At 46.6% G+C, this 21,955-nt stretch overlaps 1 protein-coding gene and 1 pseudogene across 1 annotated transcript; both read right to left on the reverse strand.

The window, feature by feature from the left end:
- Positions 1 to 3,282: 3,282 nt before the first annotated feature.
- Positions 3,283 to 19,749, reverse strand: ELOA (elongin A). The gene is made up of 11 exons (XM_032391383.1): positions 19,535 to 19,749; positions 14,789 to 14,845; positions 13,834 to 13,940; positions 10,969 to 12,157; positions 10,520 to 10,634; positions 9,715 to 9,870; positions 9,511 to 9,608; positions 8,156 to 8,336; positions 7,703 to 7,814; positions 6,830 to 7,008; positions 3,283 to 5,850 (listed from the first exon to the last, which is right to left on the reverse strand). Exons 1-11 carry the CDS (start codon positions 19,685 to 19,687, stop codon positions 5,789 to 5,791), a joined length of 2,409 nt encoding a protein of 802 aa, XP_032247274.1. The 5' UTR covers positions 19,688 to 19,749; the 3' UTR covers positions 3,283 to 5,788.
- Positions 14,365 to 14,476, reverse strand: LOC116627334 (annotated as a pseudogene).
- Positions 19,750 to 21,955: the final 2,206 nt, after the last annotated feature.

Consider the following 21,955-nt stretch of genomic DNA (forward strand, 5'->3'; position numbering starts at 1 on the left):
TTTCCATGTCAGTGTTATGCTAACTTCAATAGCATTTTCCTTCCTTTGCATTGCTTGGAATAGTTTAAGTGGCATTGCTATTATCTGACTTTAAGGGGGAAAGAATTTCCCTGTGAAACCATCTACAGGGAGGCCCTACAACTGCTTTCCCTATTTCTTCTGTGGTAACTAGTCTGTTTAGACTTGACATCTCTATAAGAGTCAATTTTGGTAAGTTGTTTTTTTTTCTGGAGAATTATCCACTTCATATAGGTTTCCTGATCTGTTTCATAGAGTTGTGGCTCAGGGTTTTAAAAGCTGGGAAGTTTTACAAAGAAGTCTAGATTTCTGGGGTTACTTGGGTGGCTCAGTCGGTTTAGCTGGGATCGAGCCCCGCATCAGGCTCCCTGCTCAGCGGGGAGTCTGCTTCTCCCTCTATCCCTCCCCCCTGCTCATGCTCTCTCTGTCTCAAATAAATAAAATCTTAAAAAAAAAAATTCTAGATTTCCATCTTTTCTTTAAAATTCCAAAGATGTGGCAGCACTGGGCCCTGCCTTCCACCTTGAGACAATCTGGTGGATCTAGGTAAATAGCTTTCATTTCTTGTTTCTACCCACCCCCGCTATTATCTTCTACCAAACTCCTGGCATATGAGTTTGTGACTCCTGAGATAAGAAGGAATTAGGTAGAGTCTGCTGTTTTTGTGGTTGTTAGGGGCTATAGTGTAAGGGACCTGAAAGAATAGATAGGAGTCCAAAAATAGAAAAGTTGAATGAGCCTGTCTGGGGCACAGACTAGGATTTCAGTTATCAGGAAGGACTTGCTGACCTCAAAATAGTGCTCAGCTTGTGACCCTAAGCTTCAATTCACATCAATAGGAAATAAAGCTTTTCCTTTCATTCCACATTTCGAGGGAATGAAGGAAGGACATTAAAACGTATTGAGCTCCCTTTCTCTCATTGAATCCTTACAAGAATTCCCGTGGGGTGTCATTATTCCCATTTTAGAGGCAAGGAAACTAAGTCAAAGAGGTGTCACAAAGCTAAAGGATGGTGGAGCCAGGATTTGAACCTGGACCTCTCTTCAAAGCTCATGCATAGTTTTTCCACTACACTAGGCATTTCTAAACCGGGCTGCTCATCACTGGGGAAGGCCCTCTGACCTATTTGAACAGATTTCACAGTGGGGCCCAGAAGAAATCTGTATTTTAGCTAATGATTGGTGCAGTAGTCTGATTACTGTTTCCCCTACTAGATGGAAGATCCGGGAAGGCAGGGACCATGTCTGTCTGATTCAGTGACACAGGGTTGGGGGCAAAGTGTGTGCCGTGCGATCGAATGTGCAAACTTCCCAGCACTGACCCATGGGCCAGCTGCAAAGGGCTTGTAAACTATTTGTGGCAAATCAGCCGGAACAGTTCTCAAACTTTTTAATGAACATTTTAAGAATTGTTGTTGTTTTTTTTAATTTTTTTTAATGTGCATGTTGGGGCCCCAACCCCAGAGATTCTATACTTGAGAAACACAGGTAAAGCGATATAAAATTTTAATGGTTTGCCCTTTCCCCAGAGGTTTTTGTTTTGTTTTGTTTATTTTTTACTGTTATGTTAATCACCATACATTACATCATTAGTTTTTGATGTAGTGTTCCATGATTCATTGTTTGTGCATAACACCCAGTGCTCCATGCAGAACGTGCCCTCTTTAATACCCATCCTCCCACCCACCCCAGAGGTTTTTGAAAGGGGTTGAGACAGCAGGCATCACAGAAAGAGAAGTCTGGGGGGTCTGTGAGGACAAACTGCCTGTTTCACCATTTGGGCAAATCATCAGAGAGACTGAAGTGGATGTGGAACCCTAGGAGAGAAAGTCTGTGAAGGGGGGCATCTGCCAAGGTGATAAGCCAGCCAGAGGGTTCTTCTGGGCATTAATTACATGCAGCAAAGAGAAGAAATCATTGTTCGCAACAATTAGGGCATTTTTTTGCATTGGCGTTCGGCCTAACTCGGGTGTGTGTGATTGTAGAGATGGTTTAATGTGACTGACATGTGCTTGGGAGTCGGGCCAGCACACAGCACCCTGCTCACCGATTGTGTGAGCTTGCAGGCATTCTTGATTTCTCTGTGCTTCAGTTTTCTCATTTTTAAAAATGGGGCCATGACCACCTACCTGCAGAGATACCGTGATAACCGAGACAATGTGAATGAGTCAGAGCAGTGCCTGCCAAGTGGTGGGTTCAGAACCAGTGAGGCCAGTTACTCTTACCTAACTGCCTGCCAGACGTGTGTGCTACTCTGTATCCCAGGGTCTAATCCAGGTTCTGGCTCAGCAAATGTTGAATTAATGAGTAAAGGACAAGGTGCTAACTTACAAACTCCAGGTAAAATCATCCATCAGATACCATGTTCCATAATTTACCTCAAATGCATTGTAACTTCTTAGAGTGAGTATTCGATCCAGTAAAGGCTGGGGAAAGTTAAGTCCATACACCAAGAATGCCCTCGTTAGGAGAGAATAAAAATGTGCTTCTGGGAGATGTTGTAGGTTTGATGTAAGATCCAATCCAATATAGGGGCACCCGGGTGGCTCTGTCGGTTGAGCGTCTAACTCTTGGTTTTGGCTCAGGTCCTGATCTCAAGGTTGTGAGATCCAGCCCGGTGTTGGGCTCCCTGCTTGGCGCGGAGTCTGCTTAAGATTCTCTCTCCCTCTGTCCCCCCTCCCGCCCCCAGTTCGTAATAAAGATACAATCCAATGTATGCAGGGGCTGCAACCAAGCCCTGGGCTCCACTAGTGAAAGGCTGAAGCTCTTGCAGCTCAGCCAGGGCCTTAAGTTCTTGCTGACATGACCTTTCTGCGTTAATTGTCATTATGCTCTCATTGGCAAGTCCGTGTAAGACTGAAGAGACCTACCTGGGTCCTTCACACCCCCCAGGGACTGGCAGGTGGAGTGGCACCCACTTTGCAGCCAGAGAACCTGGGTTTCACATCCTTACCTTCGCTGCAGATTGGCTGCATTATTTCACCCCTGAGCCCCAGCTTCTGGCTTGTAATATGGGGTTAATGCCTCAGTGCCAGGAGGTACTCCTTGTCATGAGGTTCCTCCCTTTGCTCAAGGGTTCTTCCCCCCAAATTCCCATCCCCCAGTCCCGCTTTGCTACAGAAATCCAACATCCTTTATGAAGCCCGGTCCAGGTCCAGGGATTAAGCTCTCCACCTCGCAGCCCAGGAACCAGACACTTGGTGACCAACTGCCATTCTCAGACACAATAAGGGAGAAAGGAAAGAAGAACACAGTATATGGGGTTTTTTTTTTTTTTTATTTAGACATGGAATTTTCCTTCCTTTTCATATAACTTATCTAATTAAAATATTCATCTTGGTAGTTACCACAAAAAAGTAACATAGAAAATTGTATTTACATTTTGGGACCAAAATACAAATGAAGAGCAGGATGATACCTTGCTCCTTTCCCTCCCACTTCCCAGAAAGAGAAAGCCCCAAAGAAACTGCTCATTACACCAAGGATCACAAAGGGTTAATTTGTAATTTGGTGATTTGTATGTAGTGTAGCACAGGAAGAAGATTGCACACGTTTTCACAAATGAGACCAAAGGTTCAACATCATCCTGTGTGTCTGCTCTGCAGCCATTTCAATAACCAGGTAAGAAGGTTGTTCAGAAATTCGGCTTTTCCTCTTCCCTCCTTACCCTTCTCACCAAGTCACAGCCCTGATGCAGACACTCTTGGAGGGGGAGGAGGGAAAGAGCTGGCTCTAGGCAAACAGGGCTGATCAGAAATCTGTATGTGCTAAAAAGGGGTGGTGATGTTGGCATGAACAAGTATGTCCTTCCTTCCCTCCCTGCCTAAAAATTCTTTCTAATAAAGGAAATGAAATCCTGTACAACTGAATCTGCAGTATGAAAAACTGGTTTCAATGACAAGACTTGAACACACAGCCAAGAGACAAAGTCAAGCTGGCGGACACTTACAGGAGGAAGTGTCTGGCCCCTGACCCAGACGTTCACTTGGCTGTTAGGGAAGAGGCTTCCTAACACCAGATCTGCAGAGCAGGCCAGGGCTGGGTGGGGGTGGAATGGTAAGACAAAGACCAAGAGAAATAGTGTTTTACCCAACTAAAAAACACAGCAAATGAAAACACAGCGACACTTGTGTCCTGCGGCAACAGGCAGCCTGCACAGCAACGCACACTGAACACCGCGGCTTCTGCCGCACAGAGTCTCCGCTCGCTCCGGGATCTTCACAGTCAGCCTGAGGTCTCCAGCATGGTTAAATGCAGTGGACTCCCTGTTCTGGGCTTAGAGGGAGCTTGTCCAGGGGACTAACTGCCAAGCTCCTGAGGCTGTCCTACGAATCATGCCCGCCGTCTACCGCGTAGGTATCTTAAGGACAGGCACCTCAAATGTCTAGCATCTCCTTCCCCCTGGGTCCCAACCAAGTGGGTTCCTGTGAGATCAGTGCTCGTCAACAGCCGAGAAGGGCACCGACGCTGCCCTCCTAAGTGCTGATCTTGCTCCTATGTCAGCTTGAAAGGGAGATCCTCCCTTCCCCGACCTGGCGGGTGTCCTTGCGGCCCTCCCCCATCCTGACACTACAGCTCAGACACTTCCCCTAAGTTGGCCGTTCCCTCCAAATTCTGGTTTAAACACTCAAAAAGTAGAGAGCGCATCAGCTGCAAAGTTCTCTGCAAAACATAGCAAATTCTTGTGCTCTCCCAATCACATGATCTTACCTTTTAAAAAAAGGCAAAACAAAACCAATTTTGAACACAGCATTACAACTTTTAAAACCACTCACTTCTGTTAGCAGTTCACAGGGAACCAGAGATTAAAGTGCTGGCTTCTTAGACTCTGAAGTTGAATGGGGGGTAGGGGCACAAAAAGCCCTGCCTTGTGTGTTCCCCCCCTGCTAGTGGGGAGAAGGAAAAATAGGGGAGGAAAAAAAAAACCCTAAAGTTTTGAATTAGAAATTGTAAATCGTAAAAATGTTGGGGTTCTGTGCAAATCGATCCCCCAAGGCTCTGTGTCCTCTAGTGAGCCTCAAAAAAGTGGCAACTGGCAAAAAGGATGGGCAAAGACTCTAGACCTTTACAAATAACCTCCTTTAATAAATACTATTTAATGAAGAAAGAGATGCACCTGCATAGGAACTCAAAGCAACACTGGGAAGGGCCTCAGAGGTGAGGGGTCTACCTTAAACACTTTGGGTCTCCATGTCAAGGCGCCCCAGTAGGACAGACAGCCCAGGACCCACTCCTGGCCCTCCGTGCAGAAGGCACCACACAGGCTCTGAGGACGCCCAGCCCTCCCTCTGGACCAGAGTCCCCTCAGAAGAGCTGAACTGTGACAGGGGAATGGCTTTCACTAGGTTTTTATCTAAATTTAATAAAGGACCCTGAAAATAAAAGGCTAAGTATATGGTAGAGGGCCTTAAAAAAAAAAAAAAAAAAGGAAAAAAAATACTGGGGTAATATAAATACAATCTGGGGGCAATATTTATTAATTAAAACTATGTCTTATAGTTTACAAAGAAGCTAATTAACAACAAAAGTATAATTGACCTTAAAATCCTCAGTAAGACTGAGGCTTCACATCTTCTTCAGAGTTCTGAAGTGTTCTCCAGGCCTCGGCCAGCAGGCTCACAGGGGCAACACCTGCGGGCCGTGCGGGGTTCGGAGCCCGCAAGGTGCCTCCAAGCAAAGGGTCCTGGTCTCCTTTGGAAGTTCCATTCCCCAAGCCCCATTGTCCCAGTACTCCTCTCCACAAATTTCATCTCCAAGGCAAGTCCTCAGTTTATCGTCGGGAGAACCTGTTCTTGAAAGCTTTAATCGTCTTGGCCATCATTGGGGCGATTTCTGTGAGAAGGGAAATAAGGCAGCTGCTTCAGCTCATGGCTCTCTGGCCACAGATCGTGAGCGGCTGACGATCAAGGCCCAGCCCTGCTGCTCTGGGGTCCGTGCTGGCAGACCAAGGGGGACACGCAGGCGCCCTGTCTGGCACCACAGCAGAAGAACGGCCTGTTGGAGCACTGCTGGAGCGCGTGCCGGGCCCGTGACCACCTCACCAACCCCGAGACCCGGGCTGACCACCCCCGCCCGCCACCCCCCAGGCTGGGCAACGGGCGGCAGAACTGCGATTCACTACCTCTAGATGCTCACAGCCGTTCTGAGCCAGTTTCACTCTGCCTCCCCAGTATCCAAACCAGCAAAAAGCAGCCCTCTCACTCCCGTCTGCCCAGGGCAGCAACAGGGCCAAGACCAGCTCCATGTAGCCGCCACCTAAGGATGGCGAGCCTGCCCTCCTGAGTGATTAACCCGAGCACGGCCGAAGCTTACGCCACAACCTCTACCCGCCCAGGGGCCCTGGAGTGCATACAGAAGCCTGCTCTTAGGGGAGGACGCCCCCTTAGAATACCGAAGATAGTCTATGGTAATACACTTAATACAATACAAAATACACGCAACTAGATATAAAAAATAACTACTTGGAAGCTGGGGGTTATAGGTTTTAAACCCTCCAAACGGACTGTCATTGAGCAGTTAATAGTTACGAACCCCACGTTGTTATTACTCGGAAAAACAGGTTTACATTTAGGTTTAAAAAAAAAAAGGGGGGCAGAGCGCCAAAACGAATATTCAGTACGATTGTTACTTGGAAGATCCTTGTGTATGACGCACAAAGCGGGGGAAGGGGGCACCAGCACTCGGACCAGCTCCGTGCAGAGCATCGGACACGTGCCTCATCTAGCACACAGAACATGATGCAGCGGCCGGGACGTTAAAGGCTGCAAATACCAGTTTTGAGGTATGTGAGCATGAACCCCGAGCTACTTACTCTTCACAGTCGGTTTCCTAGGATCATAGGAAACAGTGCTGAGCACGGGAGCCAAGTGGGCACCACTCGTGCTCGGGCCATCGTAGGCTGGCTCCTCGGGGCTGCCGCTAAAGCTGTTGCAGCTGCCACTTGCGGAGGGGGCGGGGCTGTTTCCTGTGGGGTACGGGGCTGGCTTAATCCTGCAACACAGAGCCAGCTGGTTAGGCCCAAGTGTGAGAAATGTGCCCTCGGCTGCAGCAGCCTGGGGCTGGCCTGTCGGAAGACCCCGTTCTGTGGCTCTGCCCGGCCGACCCTAGCGCCCCCGATTCTGGCGACAGCACAGAGATGATGCCGTTCGCCCTTCACAATGGAGGACCTCAACTAACCTCACCCTTTGAGTATAAATCTTTTTCTGAAAATGCTAGTATGACTGAGCTTAGGTAGTCATCACAGTAGCATGGTTCTTATTTTTTGTTTAAAGTAATCTCTACCATCCACCCTGGGGCTCAGATTCATGACCCCAAGACCAGGAATCGCATGCTCCAATGACTGAGCCAGCCAGGCGCCCCAGGAGCATGGTCTGTTTAAATGGGGAAAGGGAAAGCACAAGGGAGTGTCTCCCAGAAGCCAGGTCCTGTTCTCCATTTAATCTTTACCCTCCCCAAGAGGCAGGAATAATTACCGGCCTACACTGCAGTCGTGACACGGAGGCTCAGGGTGGGTCAAGTGCTGAGCTGGTCAAGGTCAGCCTCCAAAATCCACTCTGCAAGGCCATGCTCTCACCCCCAAAATGAACTGCTTCCTGTCCCTGGGCTGCCTTGTAGGGCTGAACGACAAGCTCCTGGGGCTCTTTTCCCTGAGCACAAAGAAACCCTGAAGTTGCCGAGCGCTTACCTAATTTTCTCAGGCACAGCTGCTCCTCCGGTTCCAAACTTCTCCTGTCTGCGTCGAACATCACGAGGCGGTTTGGCCACAGAGTTGACAAAGGCCATCTTTGCTTGTCGGCCTGTTGAGAAATATGAAGATCAATACCTGCCTTTTTGAGCAGAGATCCTACTGTGATTTTAATAATCTACACTATTAAGAGATAAAGGCTTTTCAGGTGCCCCCAAAGCCAGGGGATTATTAACCCTGAAAACCCCTACAGATAGTATGTGTGGTGGCAGAAGATACAGCCCATCCCTGCCCTGCTTCTGCATAAGCAAGACAGATTTAGGAGTTGGAGGCTATATCAGCCCGGCCCGCTAAGGCCCTGCAGTCAACCAGAGCACAGGGCTCACTGTTTTGCCAGGTCGCCCCATCCCACCAGGGTCCCCCCCGCCCCGGGGACCCTCCCTCCCCCGTTACCTTTGGGCTTATTGGCATGTGCAGATCGGATATTCTTGGTCAACAGTCGTAGCCGCTGCTCCCGGGCATCCTGAAGCCGCAGGTACATCTCCCGCCACGACTCATACTCTTCTGGCCTTTCTTCCTTAAAGTCTCTGTGACAATGAACTTTCCATAATTGATCTGTTTCTTCAATTAATACCTAAAATCAGAACCAGGGCGTCACGTATATGCAAGCACTCTGACATATCTCTTTTCCATCTTAATTACCTCAGGGTGACCACTTTTCTCATGGTTTTTTGGTCCTCATAGTAGTAGTATATTAAAATACCACGGTTCTAGAAAAAAAGTCACTATATTAAAAAAATGTTAAGTGTGAGGCATTGTACTAGCTGCTTCTGGGGGGTTGTGGGGTTAGGAGAGAAGACAACACAGAAACTAGTTGAAGACCAGGTTTTTGGGGCGCCTGGGTGGCTCAGTCCGTTAAGCGGCTGCTTTCGGCTTGGGTCATGATCCTGGGGTCTTGGGATCGAGCCCCACATCCGGCTCCCTGCTCAGCGGAGAGCCTGTTTCTCCCTCTCCAACTGCCTGTCACTCTGCCTACTTGTGTTCTCTGTCAAATAAATAAATAAAATCTTTAAAAAAAAAAAAAAAAAAGACCAGGTTTTTGCTTTAGGAAACCAGTGACAGGTAGAACTGGGATGATGACACACCCAGGCAAAGGGACCACCTAAGGATGATCCCTCAGAATTAGAGACAGCCAGCTAATGCAATCAAATGCCTATGTGTCCCAGCATTATAAGAAAGACATTTGGTCACACTGGAATGTCTCTAGGAGACACCTAGCCAATCTGTGCTCTTTTTTCTTTCTTTCTTTTTAAAGGGGGGGAGGGGCAGAGGAAAAGAGAATCTCAAGCAGGCTTCACGCCCAGCACAGAGCCTGACATGGGGCTTGTGACCCTGAGATCATGACCTGAGCTGCAATCAAGAGTCAGATGCTTAACCGCTTAACCAACTGAGGCACCAGGTGCCCCTGTGCTCTTTTATATTCACCAGACACCTGAGTGTCCACACAAAGCTCTGTCCCTGCCCTGGATCCCAGAGGCTGGGCTGCCAAAATTCTCCCCTGCCCTCTGTGACTAGGCAAGCTCAAGAGAAGGGTGGGCAGTGGGTCCTTTTGAAACCCATCTTGATTTGATGCCAGAGCAGGTGCTAAAAGTATGCATGTTTCAAGGCCCGCAGGCAAACCAACATGCCCAGAACAGTGAACCGGCCACTGCTACCTGCCCTTCACCCACTGCAGACTCAGAGACAAAGCTATTTCTGGAGACACGAGCCAGAAGATGGCCTTCTCTGCACCCAAACAGGATACTCACGTGATTGTACTCCTCTATGCGGTATAGTTGATCAGGCGTACACCTCTCCAAAACGGGTTCAAGAACAGAATATGGGACACCACCCACTTCAAAGATTGCTGCAGAAAATCAAAGGTGAAAGTGTTGAATATTGGCCAAGCCACCCAATGGTGAGGTCCCAGTGCCACAATGTGTTTTAGAGCACGAGAAAAGCATGTGACTTACAATCAATGTTGTTTTTAAGTACCCGGATGCACTGTTGGTGCAAGGTCATCATTTTCGGGAGATAGGCACATTTGGAGCCAGAATACACCTGCATCTTAGAATTCATTCTTCGTCCAGTGAATCCAGCTTCTTCCTCTTCCTGGGGTGAGGAGAGTGCTACAGGGCAAGGAAGACAAGACTGTATGTATTTTATTCCACTTTCACCAATAACACCCACTATCGTTGTTCTTTCATTTATCACATTTTAGAAATCATCCCATATCCGACAGACTTTCCACATTTGTTCCAGCTGCATAGGAGGCCACTGTGTGGATGAACCATGGTTTAGTGATGGTCTCTTGCGAGGGACACTTAGGTGGCTTTTAGTTATTTTGCTATTAAGAACAGAACTTTTTTTTTTTTTTTTTTTTTTTTAAAAAAAAAATTTTTTTTTTTTTTTTTTTTAGATCAAAAGCTCACGCAGAACATCGAATAAAGGGCAGCTAGTAACGGCAGCAGCTAAGATTTACCGAACACTTACTATGTGGGAAAACCCAGAGTTAAGAGCTTTACCAGCATTATCACTTTTAATCCACTTAACAGACTTGTGAGGCAGATACCATTATTGTGCCCACTTATAGTGTATGAAACTGAAGTCCAAGAAAATTATTACCCCAGTTCACAGAACTTGTAGCCAGACTGGGATTCAAACCCAAGCCATCAAACCCCAGAGCCTGGAAGGCTAGGAAGTGCACCAAAATCTTAGGACATCGTGAATAAATTGATATAATCTTTTTTTCCATTTAAAAAAAATGCTGAAAATTACCTTTTCGTTTTGGTGGGAAGGAGGACATCAATTCCAGGGTAGAAAGTGGCCGGTAGTTGGCCTGTATCATGGGTAATGGGAGGTCTGGCAACACCGGCAATGCGTCCGCGGGGACCTGCAGAGACAAGACCAGTGAGTGGACAGCCCCCGCGTAGGAGCACAACCTTCTGCCCTACAGCCCGTTCCCAGCAATGCTGACGAGGCAGACAACTTCACAAGCAGATCCAGGCTGCAGGGGGGCCGCCAGCCAGGTCTGACACCACTAAAGGCAGGAAACAGAGATGGGCGCAGCACGATGGGATGTAGGAAATATGCATCTTGGGTGCTAGCTGCCCTGGCAGCTAGAGAGGCCTGGAAACAAATTCAACAGGCCACGTAAAAGCCAGCCAGGGAGTTCGGCAGGGCCAGATGCTCCAGCTGGGAAGCCACCAAGCCGCTGAAGGGCTTACCTTTTTCAGCTTGGCTGAATCAGCTCCAGCTGGCTGAAACTTCTCTGACTTGTTTTCGTTCACTTTAGGTAATTTCTGAACTGAGTCCAAGTTTTTATTAGTGCTTTTCGAATCATTTTTTTTTAGTCCTTTTTCTCCAACAGTCGTGGCTGAAGTTTTCACAATCTTTTTCTTTTTCTTCCGGGGCTGGTCATAGCTGAGGTATGACTCAAAAGACATGGTGGGCTGCTCAAATTCATCATCCATATCTGCCTCCTCAACCTTAGGTAGAGAGCTCACTGACTTTCTATCTGAATGAGAAGTTTTTACTTTCCCTTCTGAAGTCTTTAGGTTGTTAGAAACCCTGTCTTTCACCTTGGGCAGCGGGTCTCCCGCCCCTTTTCCTACATCTAAGCTGTCTAGACTCTGCTTGTTTTTGTCCAATTTGGTTTTCTCTGCGTCTTTGTGCTTTGGCTTGTTTTTAAGGTGGTTGTCTGAAGCAACTTCCAAGGGAGGTAAAAACTTCTTCTTGGTGCTGCCCTCTTTCTCCTTCTCTTTTTTGACACCACTAGAGGGCGGTTTCTCCTTTGTGCTATCCCCTGAGAGTGGCCTTCGGTTTTCCTCTTTGGAGATGGCCTTGTGTGATTTATCCCTGCTCAAAGACGACTTCCCATCTCCCCTGGCATCCACCGGACGTTTTTCCTTATAAGATTTGTGTTCCTTGTTCTGACTCACAGGCCCTTTCCCCTGGGAATCCCCCAGGTGTCGGTCCTGACTAATCCCCAGTCTGTCCTGAAAGGCATTACTATGGCCTTTCCCAGGCTTCTGGTGTGGAACAAAGGGCTCGTGGTCGTCCTCCAAGGATCTGTAATGGTCCATGGACATCTGATGGGGACTGGCAGACGATGGAGGGGACTGAACATGGCCATAATCAGAAGATTCGTGGTCTGAAGAATAAACTGGTGAAACTCTATGGCACCTCTTTCTCTCATCTCTCCTCTCCTGAACGTGAGACACTTTGTGAGTTCTCTCGGGTTCTGAGAGTTTTCTGTGTTTTTTCTGCCTGTGATCAGGGCTATAGGATTGGCTACTGGAGGCTTTCCAGTTTTCCTGGTAGTCCCCCTCTATCTCCTCCTCCTTCTGAACAGCATCCCTGGGGCGCTTTCGGGAATTGCTCTTCTCAAAGTCCTGTTCATCAGGCTCAGTGTTTCTACGATAATAGAAAAAGCAGATAGAGCAGACATAAATTGCAGTGTAATCCTTGTTCAGAGGACAAAGTCACAGAACCTGAACTCACAAAAAGAAATGAAAAGGATGCAGAGTTAGAAACAAGGTCTTGGGAAGAGGATGAATATCCTGCTCAAAGATACTCAACTAAGGTTTGAGATTGGGAAAACTCAAATAATTCCAAAAACAGAAAATGATGCATTTAACTGCAGGATACAAGATCAAATACCTTGAGGACATGAAAAATGCCTAAAAAAATTTCAACACAGGGGCGCCTGGGTGGCTCAGTTGATTAAACATCTGCCTTGGGCTCAGGTCATCATCCTGGGGTCCTGGGATCGAGCCCTGCATGGGGCTCCCTGCTCAGCAGGGAGTCTGCTTGTCCCTCTGCCCCTCCTCCTGCTCATGCTCTCTCAATAAATAAATAAAATCTTTAAAAAAAAAAAGATAAAGATTTTATTTATTTATGGGCACCTGGGTGGCTCAGTCGTTAAGCGTCTGCCTTGGGCTCAGGTCATGATCCCAGCGTCCTGGGATTGAGCCCCGCATCGGGCTCCCTGCTCCGCGGGAAGCCTGCTTCTCCCTCTCCCATTCCCCCTCTCTCGGCAGTGAACACAAGGAGACCTGAGTCAAAGGCAGACGCTTAACAACTGAGCCACCCAGGCACCCCAATAAAATCTTTAAAAAAATTGAAAAAAAAAAATTTTTTTTTCCAATACGGGGACATATTTAACTTGTTACATAAAAAAAGGGGTGGTTGTTTATATAGTTTGTTCACAATTATATAAAAATGTCTTTTATAAAGAGGGTAGGGGGCCTGAGCGGCTCAGTCAGTTCAGGTCATGATTGCTGGGGTTCTGGGATCAAGCCCCACATCTGGCTCCCTGCTCTCCCGAATAAATAAAAATCCTAAAAAAATAAATTAATTAAAGATAAATAAAAAGAGGGGAGAAAGAAACATATCAAAATGTTAATAATGCTTATGTTTGGATGGCAGAATTACAAGAAATTTTTATTCTTATTTCTATTTTTTAATATCTTCTAAAATCCTATAATGATCACTGATTATTTTTATAATCAAGGCAAAATAAATATTTTATTTATTTATTTTTAAAGATTTTATTTCTTTTTAATTTTTATTTTCTTAAAGATTTTATTTATTTATTTATTTGAGAGAAAGAGAGAGAGACAGAGAAACAGCATGAGAGGGGAGAGGGTCAGAGGGAGAAGCAGGCTCCCCGCTGAGCCGGGAGCCTGGTGTGGGACCCGATCCCAGGACTCCGGGATCATGACCTGAGCCGAAGGCAGTTGCTTAACCAACTGAGCCACCCAGGCGCCCATTATTTATTTATTTTAGAGAGTGAGAGAGCACGAGCAGGGGTGGAGCACAGGGAGGAGAAGGAGACAATCTCCAGCAGACTCCGCGCTGAGCACAGAGCCAGACAGACTCGGGGCTCGATCCCAGGACCCTGAGATCATGACCTGAGCTGAAAGCAAGAGTCAGATGCTTAATGGACTGAGCCACCCAGGCACTCCCAAAATAATATTTTAAATAAGAAGGCAGAGAAGGAATAATAAAGAAAACATATCTGTCTGTAAACATTCCAAGTGCCAGCTTTAACCATGACGTTGAACAGACCTACAGAATAATGTTCTTACCGTTCCACAGGAACCAGTTTCTTCCACTGGGCCACCAGATCCCTGGCAAAACTTCCGACGTGCTCGTGTTTTCGCAAGCTATTTACTGTTTTCCCAACTCCGGTCTCCTACAGATTTGACAAAAGAATTGTTAGAGGGCGGTAGAACTAGGCTCACAACTTTCTAAGGAAATAAGGCCTCTTGCTTTGAGAAACTCCTTCCTAAAACATACCTTGCAAGTCTCAGTACAGAATTACTTTGTGTCTATGCCTCAAACCTCTAATGACACACAGTAGCAAAGCACACCAACCTCAGAAGAGGAAAACAGTGTATGAAAACACTTCTACAACTATAACAATAAATAACAAGAGCGATTACAGCAGGTGTCAGGCACTGAGCTGAGAGCTTTTGCATACAAATCTCAATGAGTCCTTACAACAACTCTGTGAGGCAGGAATCTGTTCTGTTTTACGTCGAAGAACAGCGTCATAGAGCTTGGATTTGAATCCAGGACTAGTTGATGCCAAAGTTAAGGTGTTGTTTGTTTTTTTTTTTAATTTTAAGATAAAATTCACCATTTTAACCATTTTATTTTATTTTCAATTAGCAATAATCACACCTCGGATAAACCTCATTGGCTACAATACTGTCACTGAGCAAGGCTCGTTTTAACCTTTTTAAAGTATACAGTTTATTGGTTTCCAGGACACTCACAATACTGTGCAACCATCACTACTAATTCCAGAACATTTCCATAACCCTAAAAAGAAACCCCATTCCTCCCAATTCCCCCCACCCCTTACCTTCTGTCTATAGATCTGCCTATTCTGGACATTTCACATAAATAGAACCATACAATACATGGCCTTGTGTCTGGTTTCTTTCACTTTCAAAGCCCATGCTTTTGATCTTATTGTACAACCTCTCCAGTGGGAAGGGGATGGAATGTAGTTATATAATATCTAACGCTTCTTACCGCAAGAATGTCTACTGTAATAGGCAAGGTGGAGAGTTTCTTCAAATATTTCAAGAGCTGCAGAGAGAATAAAATAAACATTAATTTCTATAAAATCATAATCACTCACTGGAACAAATAAGAATAATATGATGGTTAAGTGCTTAATAAGTTCTATGTGTTGTACAGTAAGAAGTAGGGTTATTATCTCTATTTTACAAGTATGAAAACAGGCTCAGAAAAGTTAAGTTACTTGCCCCAGGATCCAAGGGCCAGATGTACTCAGGTCTGTGACTTTAGATCCCCTGCTTTCAACTACTATGTAACACCAGGGGGAGATAAGACTTAGGTAAGAGAACCAAACCTACCAACTCTAATAAAAGTCATCAACAACTATCATTGCCCCAAGTTGAGAGAGAATTTCTGAGAAAGGTGCCAATTTAGGGAAATTACCCATGGACCCAGCACAGAGGAAAGCAAAACGGAGAAGAGGTTTCTCCAGGAAAAGGGTATCATGGTTCCAGGAAGAGTCACAGTTTAATAGAACTGTTTTTTTTTAATACAAGTGGGAATTTCATGACCAATTTCAAGTTACCAGAATCAGAGGTTTGCTGGTACAAATTGTGAACACAAAATCTCTGGGTAGATTAGACAAGTGATCTGGGTTTGGCCACACTTCCTTTCTATAGTTCTAAAACTAGGTCAGAATCAGGATAGCAGAGCTGTTGAGAAAGAGTTTCGGAGTCAGAGACAGGCTTCAGTTTGGTCCTGTCATCCCCCTGCCAGGTGATCCCGCGCAAGTCATTAACCTCCTTGAACCTTAGTTACTTCATCTGCAAAATAGGAACTGATCCTGTCTCTTTACAATTTTACAAGCTGTGAGGATTCACATAGACAAACCACGTGCAGTCCTTGGCCATAGTGCCTGGAACACTGTAAAAGCTCACTAAAGGCTTTTTTTTTTTTTTTAAATAAATGATTATTAATCATTTCATTCATCAACTGCCAGCTCTTTAAATGTCTACCCTTGATCATCAACCAGATATTCCCCAGCTAATTCCTACTTACTCCATTTCTACCCAAAGTCATGATTGGCTACGCTTCTTTTCAGGAAATGTTTACACGTATATAAACATACTTACCATTCAAGGAGTGGTGCAAAGTACAAATAGTTCAAAATAGATTAACTGTGACTACCTTCACATTTAAGCACCAGATAACAAGATCTGTTCTTCTTCCATGTGTAGCCCAGGCTATAATTAGTATGCCATATTGCTATTAGGTAGAGTAGCAAATATGTTTGTCTGGTCATTCTACTTTAATAATTACTGAACTTTGTCTCTAGGCAGAGCAACTGGATCACAAGTGATAATCTTATTTGGCTGGGAACAAATGAGAAAACAAGTAGTGTATCAGGGAGTTTCACCTTCATTGTTGAATGAAAATTATCCTCCACACTTCAAATGTGATCACCATCATCAACCATCATCAACCAACTCAGGATAAAATTTATGAGTGTTTCTTGTCACCCAAGCAATAGGTGCAAAAATTAATGCCAATTCCTTTTCTTACAGGAAAATTTAGGATCACTGTAAAGGTTAAAAACTGGTTGTCTCCGCTAATGCCATTCCCTGGAAGGCATTTATAGACCATCTACTCTGTGTCTGTGACTATGCTAAGTTCTTACATGTCTTACCATATTTCATCCTCATTAGCCAACTCTATAAAGTGGATAGTTTTCTCCCCACTTTAGATATTAAAACAGTCCAGTAAGGTTAGGTAACTTGCCTAATGAGTAAGTCAAGTGTGTCTACAATAGCATGAACTACAGAGACAGGAGAAACATCCAACACAATTAACACTGTCCTTAGAAAATAGGAAAAGAAAATAGAACAGGAGTTCATGTGCCTGGAAACAAAGCAGAAGAGCTCTTCCTCAGTATTACATTAGTAATAGTTTAGAGTCCACAGAGTAAAGGAGGTCACTATGGGGAGAGAGAGTCCCAGGACCTCTACAAAGCCAACATATAAGGATGGGGCCAGAAGTCATGGAGAGAGTGTTCATCTCAAAGCTTAACACTAATTGGAAGTGTAAATGCTGCATTTCTGCTTTGCTTTGGTTTAGCAGGGGTGACTTGAAAGCAGACAAAACTAAAACCCTGGAGATTTCAAAGTGACTTAGCACAACATAAGAGGAAAAGGGCTTCAGAGCCCCTCTATTTTCAAAGAGGTTCAAGAAAGGACAAACTAATAACAAGGTAAAAGCACTTTGGGCATCCTCAGGTAGGTGGGAACTTGCTGTTATCAAACCAAGGGACCAACTGCAGAGTTTGCAAGAACTGATAATAGCTCATTGAGAAATGCCAAACATTTGCATGGTACACACTTAGGAATCTCAGTTGTCCTTTGCACACTCCTTCAACCCAAAGAGCAAAAGATGTTCATAATGTTGACCCCTTGTTCTCTACTTGCCATCAAACTGTGTTCTTGGTAGTTTTCACATTCAAAATGTAACACAGGGCAAGTAACTTTACCACCCATGAAAACTGGTTTCCAATTAGATAGTAGGAGCCAAGTGACCCTAGGCTGATACCTTTTCCCCAAGTAAGTCCAGATCACTGATGGACTTAGAGCTAAAACAAAGTTACAGTTAAATACCGATATTTAACGCGAGGAAATCCATGAACATAGGTCTGGAATCAACCCTCTGGCTAATAATGGTTTGAAATTATGAGTTAGTTGCAAATTCAATACTGCCATATAATCATCTTGCAATTTCAAGAACAACCTGTGGGAGCTTGTTGGGTTAACAGAAGGTTGAGAAGAAGGCCAGTGTGCCAGCTTGCAGTTTTCCCTCTGCAGTTAGCTCATTTCTGAATGCCAACTATTGTGCCCTTTGCAAAAAGGATCTCCCAACATTTTCTCATCTTGATAATGCAAAACCAGAAGTTTAGGGTGATTTGCTACCTGGGAAGTGAAAGCCCAAACACTCACAATCATCACTAATAGTTCAAGTAGGATGAAATGCCAACAAACCTTTTCCTAATTTGGAATTTCATGCACATCAATTACTATAAAAGCTACTTCAAAATTTAAATTGTAATGGGAAAATGACTATGGATACTACATGGTCCTTTTTTTTTTAACCTTATAGTAATAAAGACCAAACTGGTGGGGCAGGGAGTAGAACATAATATCGCTTTAAGGTTTTAAAAATCAGTCACAAACCTAAAGTGTTAAGGAAAACCAACTAGTGCTCAAAAATAATGACCATTTATTAGATGCCCACAAAGGGTTATTGTAAAAAGAAACTTGTAAATATGTCTGGCCACTAGGTACTGGAGCTGCAATGAAATATAGAACATAAACAATGAAAAGCATTTAAGTTTTCACAGATTTAAAACTAAAATGGCTTCCTGAAGAAGTGGCTCTAGTTATACATGAGAAGAGTTAAAGAGTGGCCTGATGGTGACATGCTTTGCACAGCCTTTAGGAGGGAAAAAATCTCATCTATGACAGGCTGGGAACAAGGTGAAGAGAGAAAGGAGCCCTTCAGGAAAAACAAAACAAAACAAAACAAAGACCCTGTAAAGAGTGGTGATTAATATCTACTGAGCACTTCCTATAAGCCTGGCCTTCCCCCTCTGACTTGGGTCCTAGGAAGAAGCAGGTGAGCAAACACACTCAGCAAAGTGCGTCCCCAACGTCCATGGCTGGTAAATGGATTAGAACTCAAATCTCACCACCACTTTATCTCGCCTGGCTCCCTCCATTACTTCCTCTTCAAAAGGCACTCTGGGGCTCAGAGATCCAACTCTTAGGAACTGCACACTGTGAGCTAGAGTGCTCACAGAGAATGTCTAACACCTAAGTGTTTTCATCAGTGTATTTGAGTTAAAAAAATTTTTTTTTCTAACATCCAGACACTCTCCCAGACACTGAGATGCTGGATAAAACAAAGTCGAGAGGGGAGAGGAATGCATTCAACTTCACAAGAACAGTTAAAAAGGTTAACCAAAAAAAGCTTAGTACAATTAAAAATGGTGCCCATCACTCGCAGCAACGAGAAAAGGTAGCTCTTACCTTTCTATCAAGGCCAAAAAGAAATCGAACTGCAACTTTTTTGTTTGTTTGTTCCGATTGCAACCTAAGTTTTTAGGTGTGCGTACAGCTAGGGGACGTGATGTTTATTCTGTTTTGTTCTGAAAGGGATTTACTGAGAAAGCGCAAAGGTCCACGTTCTGATATCAAGCCGGAAAGCCATAAAAACGTCTCTCAGAGACGCAGGACCGCACACCGAGCCTAGCCTCCATCGGAGCACAGGCGGAACCGGCTCCTTTTCCCTCGGAACGAACATCCCAAGACACTAAGCAAGCAGGCACGTTTCGCGGGGAGAGGATCAGCTCCAGCGGGCTCGCCCCGCGGGAAGCAGCTGGCCCGGGACGCCGAGGGAGCGGCTCCGGGGGCCCGGCCGGCCCGCCGCGTCCGCACCGAGCGCGCCCCAGCCGCCGGGAGCCCGCGGGCGCCCCCGTCCCGGGCCCGCCGAGGCCCCGCGCCCGTCGTGCGCCCCCCGCCGCCCTGCCCCGCGCGGGCAGCGGCCCATTGCCGCGAACTTGCCGACCCAGGCCGCAGCCCGGCGGGGCCTGACTCCGGGTCCGAGCCCCCGCGGCCCCGGCCGGTCGGGAAGGGGCCGCGCCCGGGCCCGCGACCGTTACGGGGCCGCGCCGCGCCCAACGCCCGTCCCTCTCCGCGCTGCGCACTCGCTCACCTTCTTCGGGTCCGGGTTCGCGGCCAGGCGCGCCTGCAGCTTCTCCACAACTTGGAGCGCCGACTCCGCCGCCATCGCTGTCACTGGCGCGGCCTCCTCGCCGGAACTGGGCTCGCGTCGCGTCCTCGGGCCGCAGCTCCGCCCTCCGTGCATCCCCGGCGGAGACGGAAGCGACTGGCCCCTTCCGGGCCTCGGCGGCGGGCGGGGTGGGGGGTGGCGCGGGGCGCGAGGGGAGGGAGGGGGCGGCCGGCTGCAGGCCCCGCCCCCAGGGCCGGGGGGGGGGGGGGGGGCCGGGGGGGGGCCGGGTTCCCAGCGCCCGCTCGGCGGCCGCGCGCAAGGAGCTGGAACGCGTGGTCCGGGCGCGCCGGCTCCCCGCTGGCCGCCGCCGGGCAGCTCCGCTTCGGTCCTCGGCGCCCGGAGCCCGAGCCGAGCCGACCTCACCGCTGTCCAGTCAAGACGGAACGCGGCCGCCGCGCCAGACACACTGACTTTATCGGTCCTACCCTCGCCACGCCCCCGGGCCGGGGGCTGGGAGCCACGCCCAGCTTCCCACCTGTCAGCGGGTCTGGGGCCGGCCGGCCCACCCGGAGTCGGCCGAGGGGAACCTCAGCGACCGCCCGGGCTGAAAGCGCGGGGCGCCAGGGGCTGGGCTGTCTTTATTTCACCCTGAGCGCAACCCGATGAGAGTTCTATTATCCCCATTTTACAGATGAGAAAACAGGCTCGGGGAGCCCAAATTAACTTGCATGTGGTCACCCAACAGGAAAGAGATGAACTTGAAATTTGAATCTAAATGGTTTAGGTCCACTGTGAGGGCACATCTCTGAATAGGTCGAGGAATTGGGAGCCAGAGGGAGAAAGGGATTTGCCAAAAGTCAAACAGCTTAGCTACGTGAGATAATATAATACGTGAGCTGTGTGTCTCACTTTCCCCCAGGATAGTGTCTGGTACAGAGGCACCAAATAAACACTTCTCGAGTGAATGGATGAAAGGCTGTTTCATCTGAAGCAGTAGGACCTGAATCACACCAGCCCAAGACATCATCCAAGAAGCACTAAATAATACTATAATTACTAATAAAAGAACAAGGAAACAGTTGAAAACTAAAAATATCAGCATTGATTACATCTCAGTTGACTAGATCAGATTAGATCCTAATCCAATGTCCAGCAGCAACCTGGCAATGTAGTTAGCCTGACCTCTCACCCTCTCACCCAATGTGGGAAAGCCCAGATCCCAGTTCTGGGCAAAGGAGGGGGGGAAATATAGTTTCTTCAAATGAGCTTTCATTCACTCACTATGCTGAGAAGCCCTCCCTACTGTGTTCCCACCACTCAGCTTGGTGTCCCTCCCTCTGCAACTGACCCCTTTCAGGGTGTAGATAGTCAACTGTTTCTTCTGTCTTGCCACTGGGCTGTTTACCAAGTGCAGTGACCAACCTGTCCAGCTTTAAATCTCTGCTGCACAGCACAATACAGATGATATAATCAACACTGGATAAAAAGTCCATACAAGATTAATGACCACCCGCCTGGTGCCCTAAGACTCAACTGTGGGGTGTAACAGAAAAGGCATCAAACTGGGTGTGAGGAGACTTGGATTCTGGCCCTGGTCCTAAAGTCTCCCTCTTCTCCACAGCAAATGCTTTTACATTTTAAATTCCTTCCATTTTGAAAATGGACCATTGGTGTAATGGAAAATAGGCCGATTCTTGAAGCAGAATTGCTGACTAACCGACCTGGCAGATACTCGGGGCACACGGAACATTTTGCGCATGTTACCTAGGGAGATCTCAACAACCAGACTGAAAGGAAACAATGCATGCTGCTAGGGATTACTGGAGAGGGTGCACCCCACTCCTCTGCCCCATCTGTGTCAGCCCGAGTCAGACTTACCCGCAAAGTAAAGAACTCTTACACCTGAGTATATGAATACTTCCCTGATTAGTAAATTATGTGTCATTCTGATTAAAGAGAAAGTTTTTAACCAGTCCTAAAAATGGTATTCTGTATATGTTCACTAGGGATTACCACTGCAATCCTTGGTTTACACAAAGGTGTTTAACACCAAAAGGAGTTCCCTAAAGTCAGAGGCTATTTTGTCCATCTTAGATCAGCAACACCTAACACACAGGTGATATTCCATGAAGATTTGTTGAAAACTGAACTAATTATTATTAAACTAAGGCCAGCCCAGATTATCATCTGAAAACTTGTGGGGGACTCCCTAACTCTCTTACCTACACTATAGGGCCCCCTGGGAGAGGAATTAAAAGACCCATCTTATTCTGCTCAGAAGGCAGTTTAAGGCTATACTATGGGAGAAAGATGGGAATCTTCTGGTGGGCACACTTTTGAGTTTTTACAACAAGTACGGTCTACTTTTAAACGAAAATAACTTTTTTTAAAAGATTTTATTAT

This window comes from Phoca vitulina, unplaced genomic scaffold, assembly GCF_004348235.1.
Source record: "Phoca vitulina isolate PV1807 unplaced genomic scaffold, GSC_HSeal_1.0 scaffold2, whole genome shotgun sequence".
NCBI classification, from domain to species: Eukaryota; Metazoa; Chordata; class Mammalia; order Carnivora; family Phocidae; genus Phoca; species Phoca vitulina.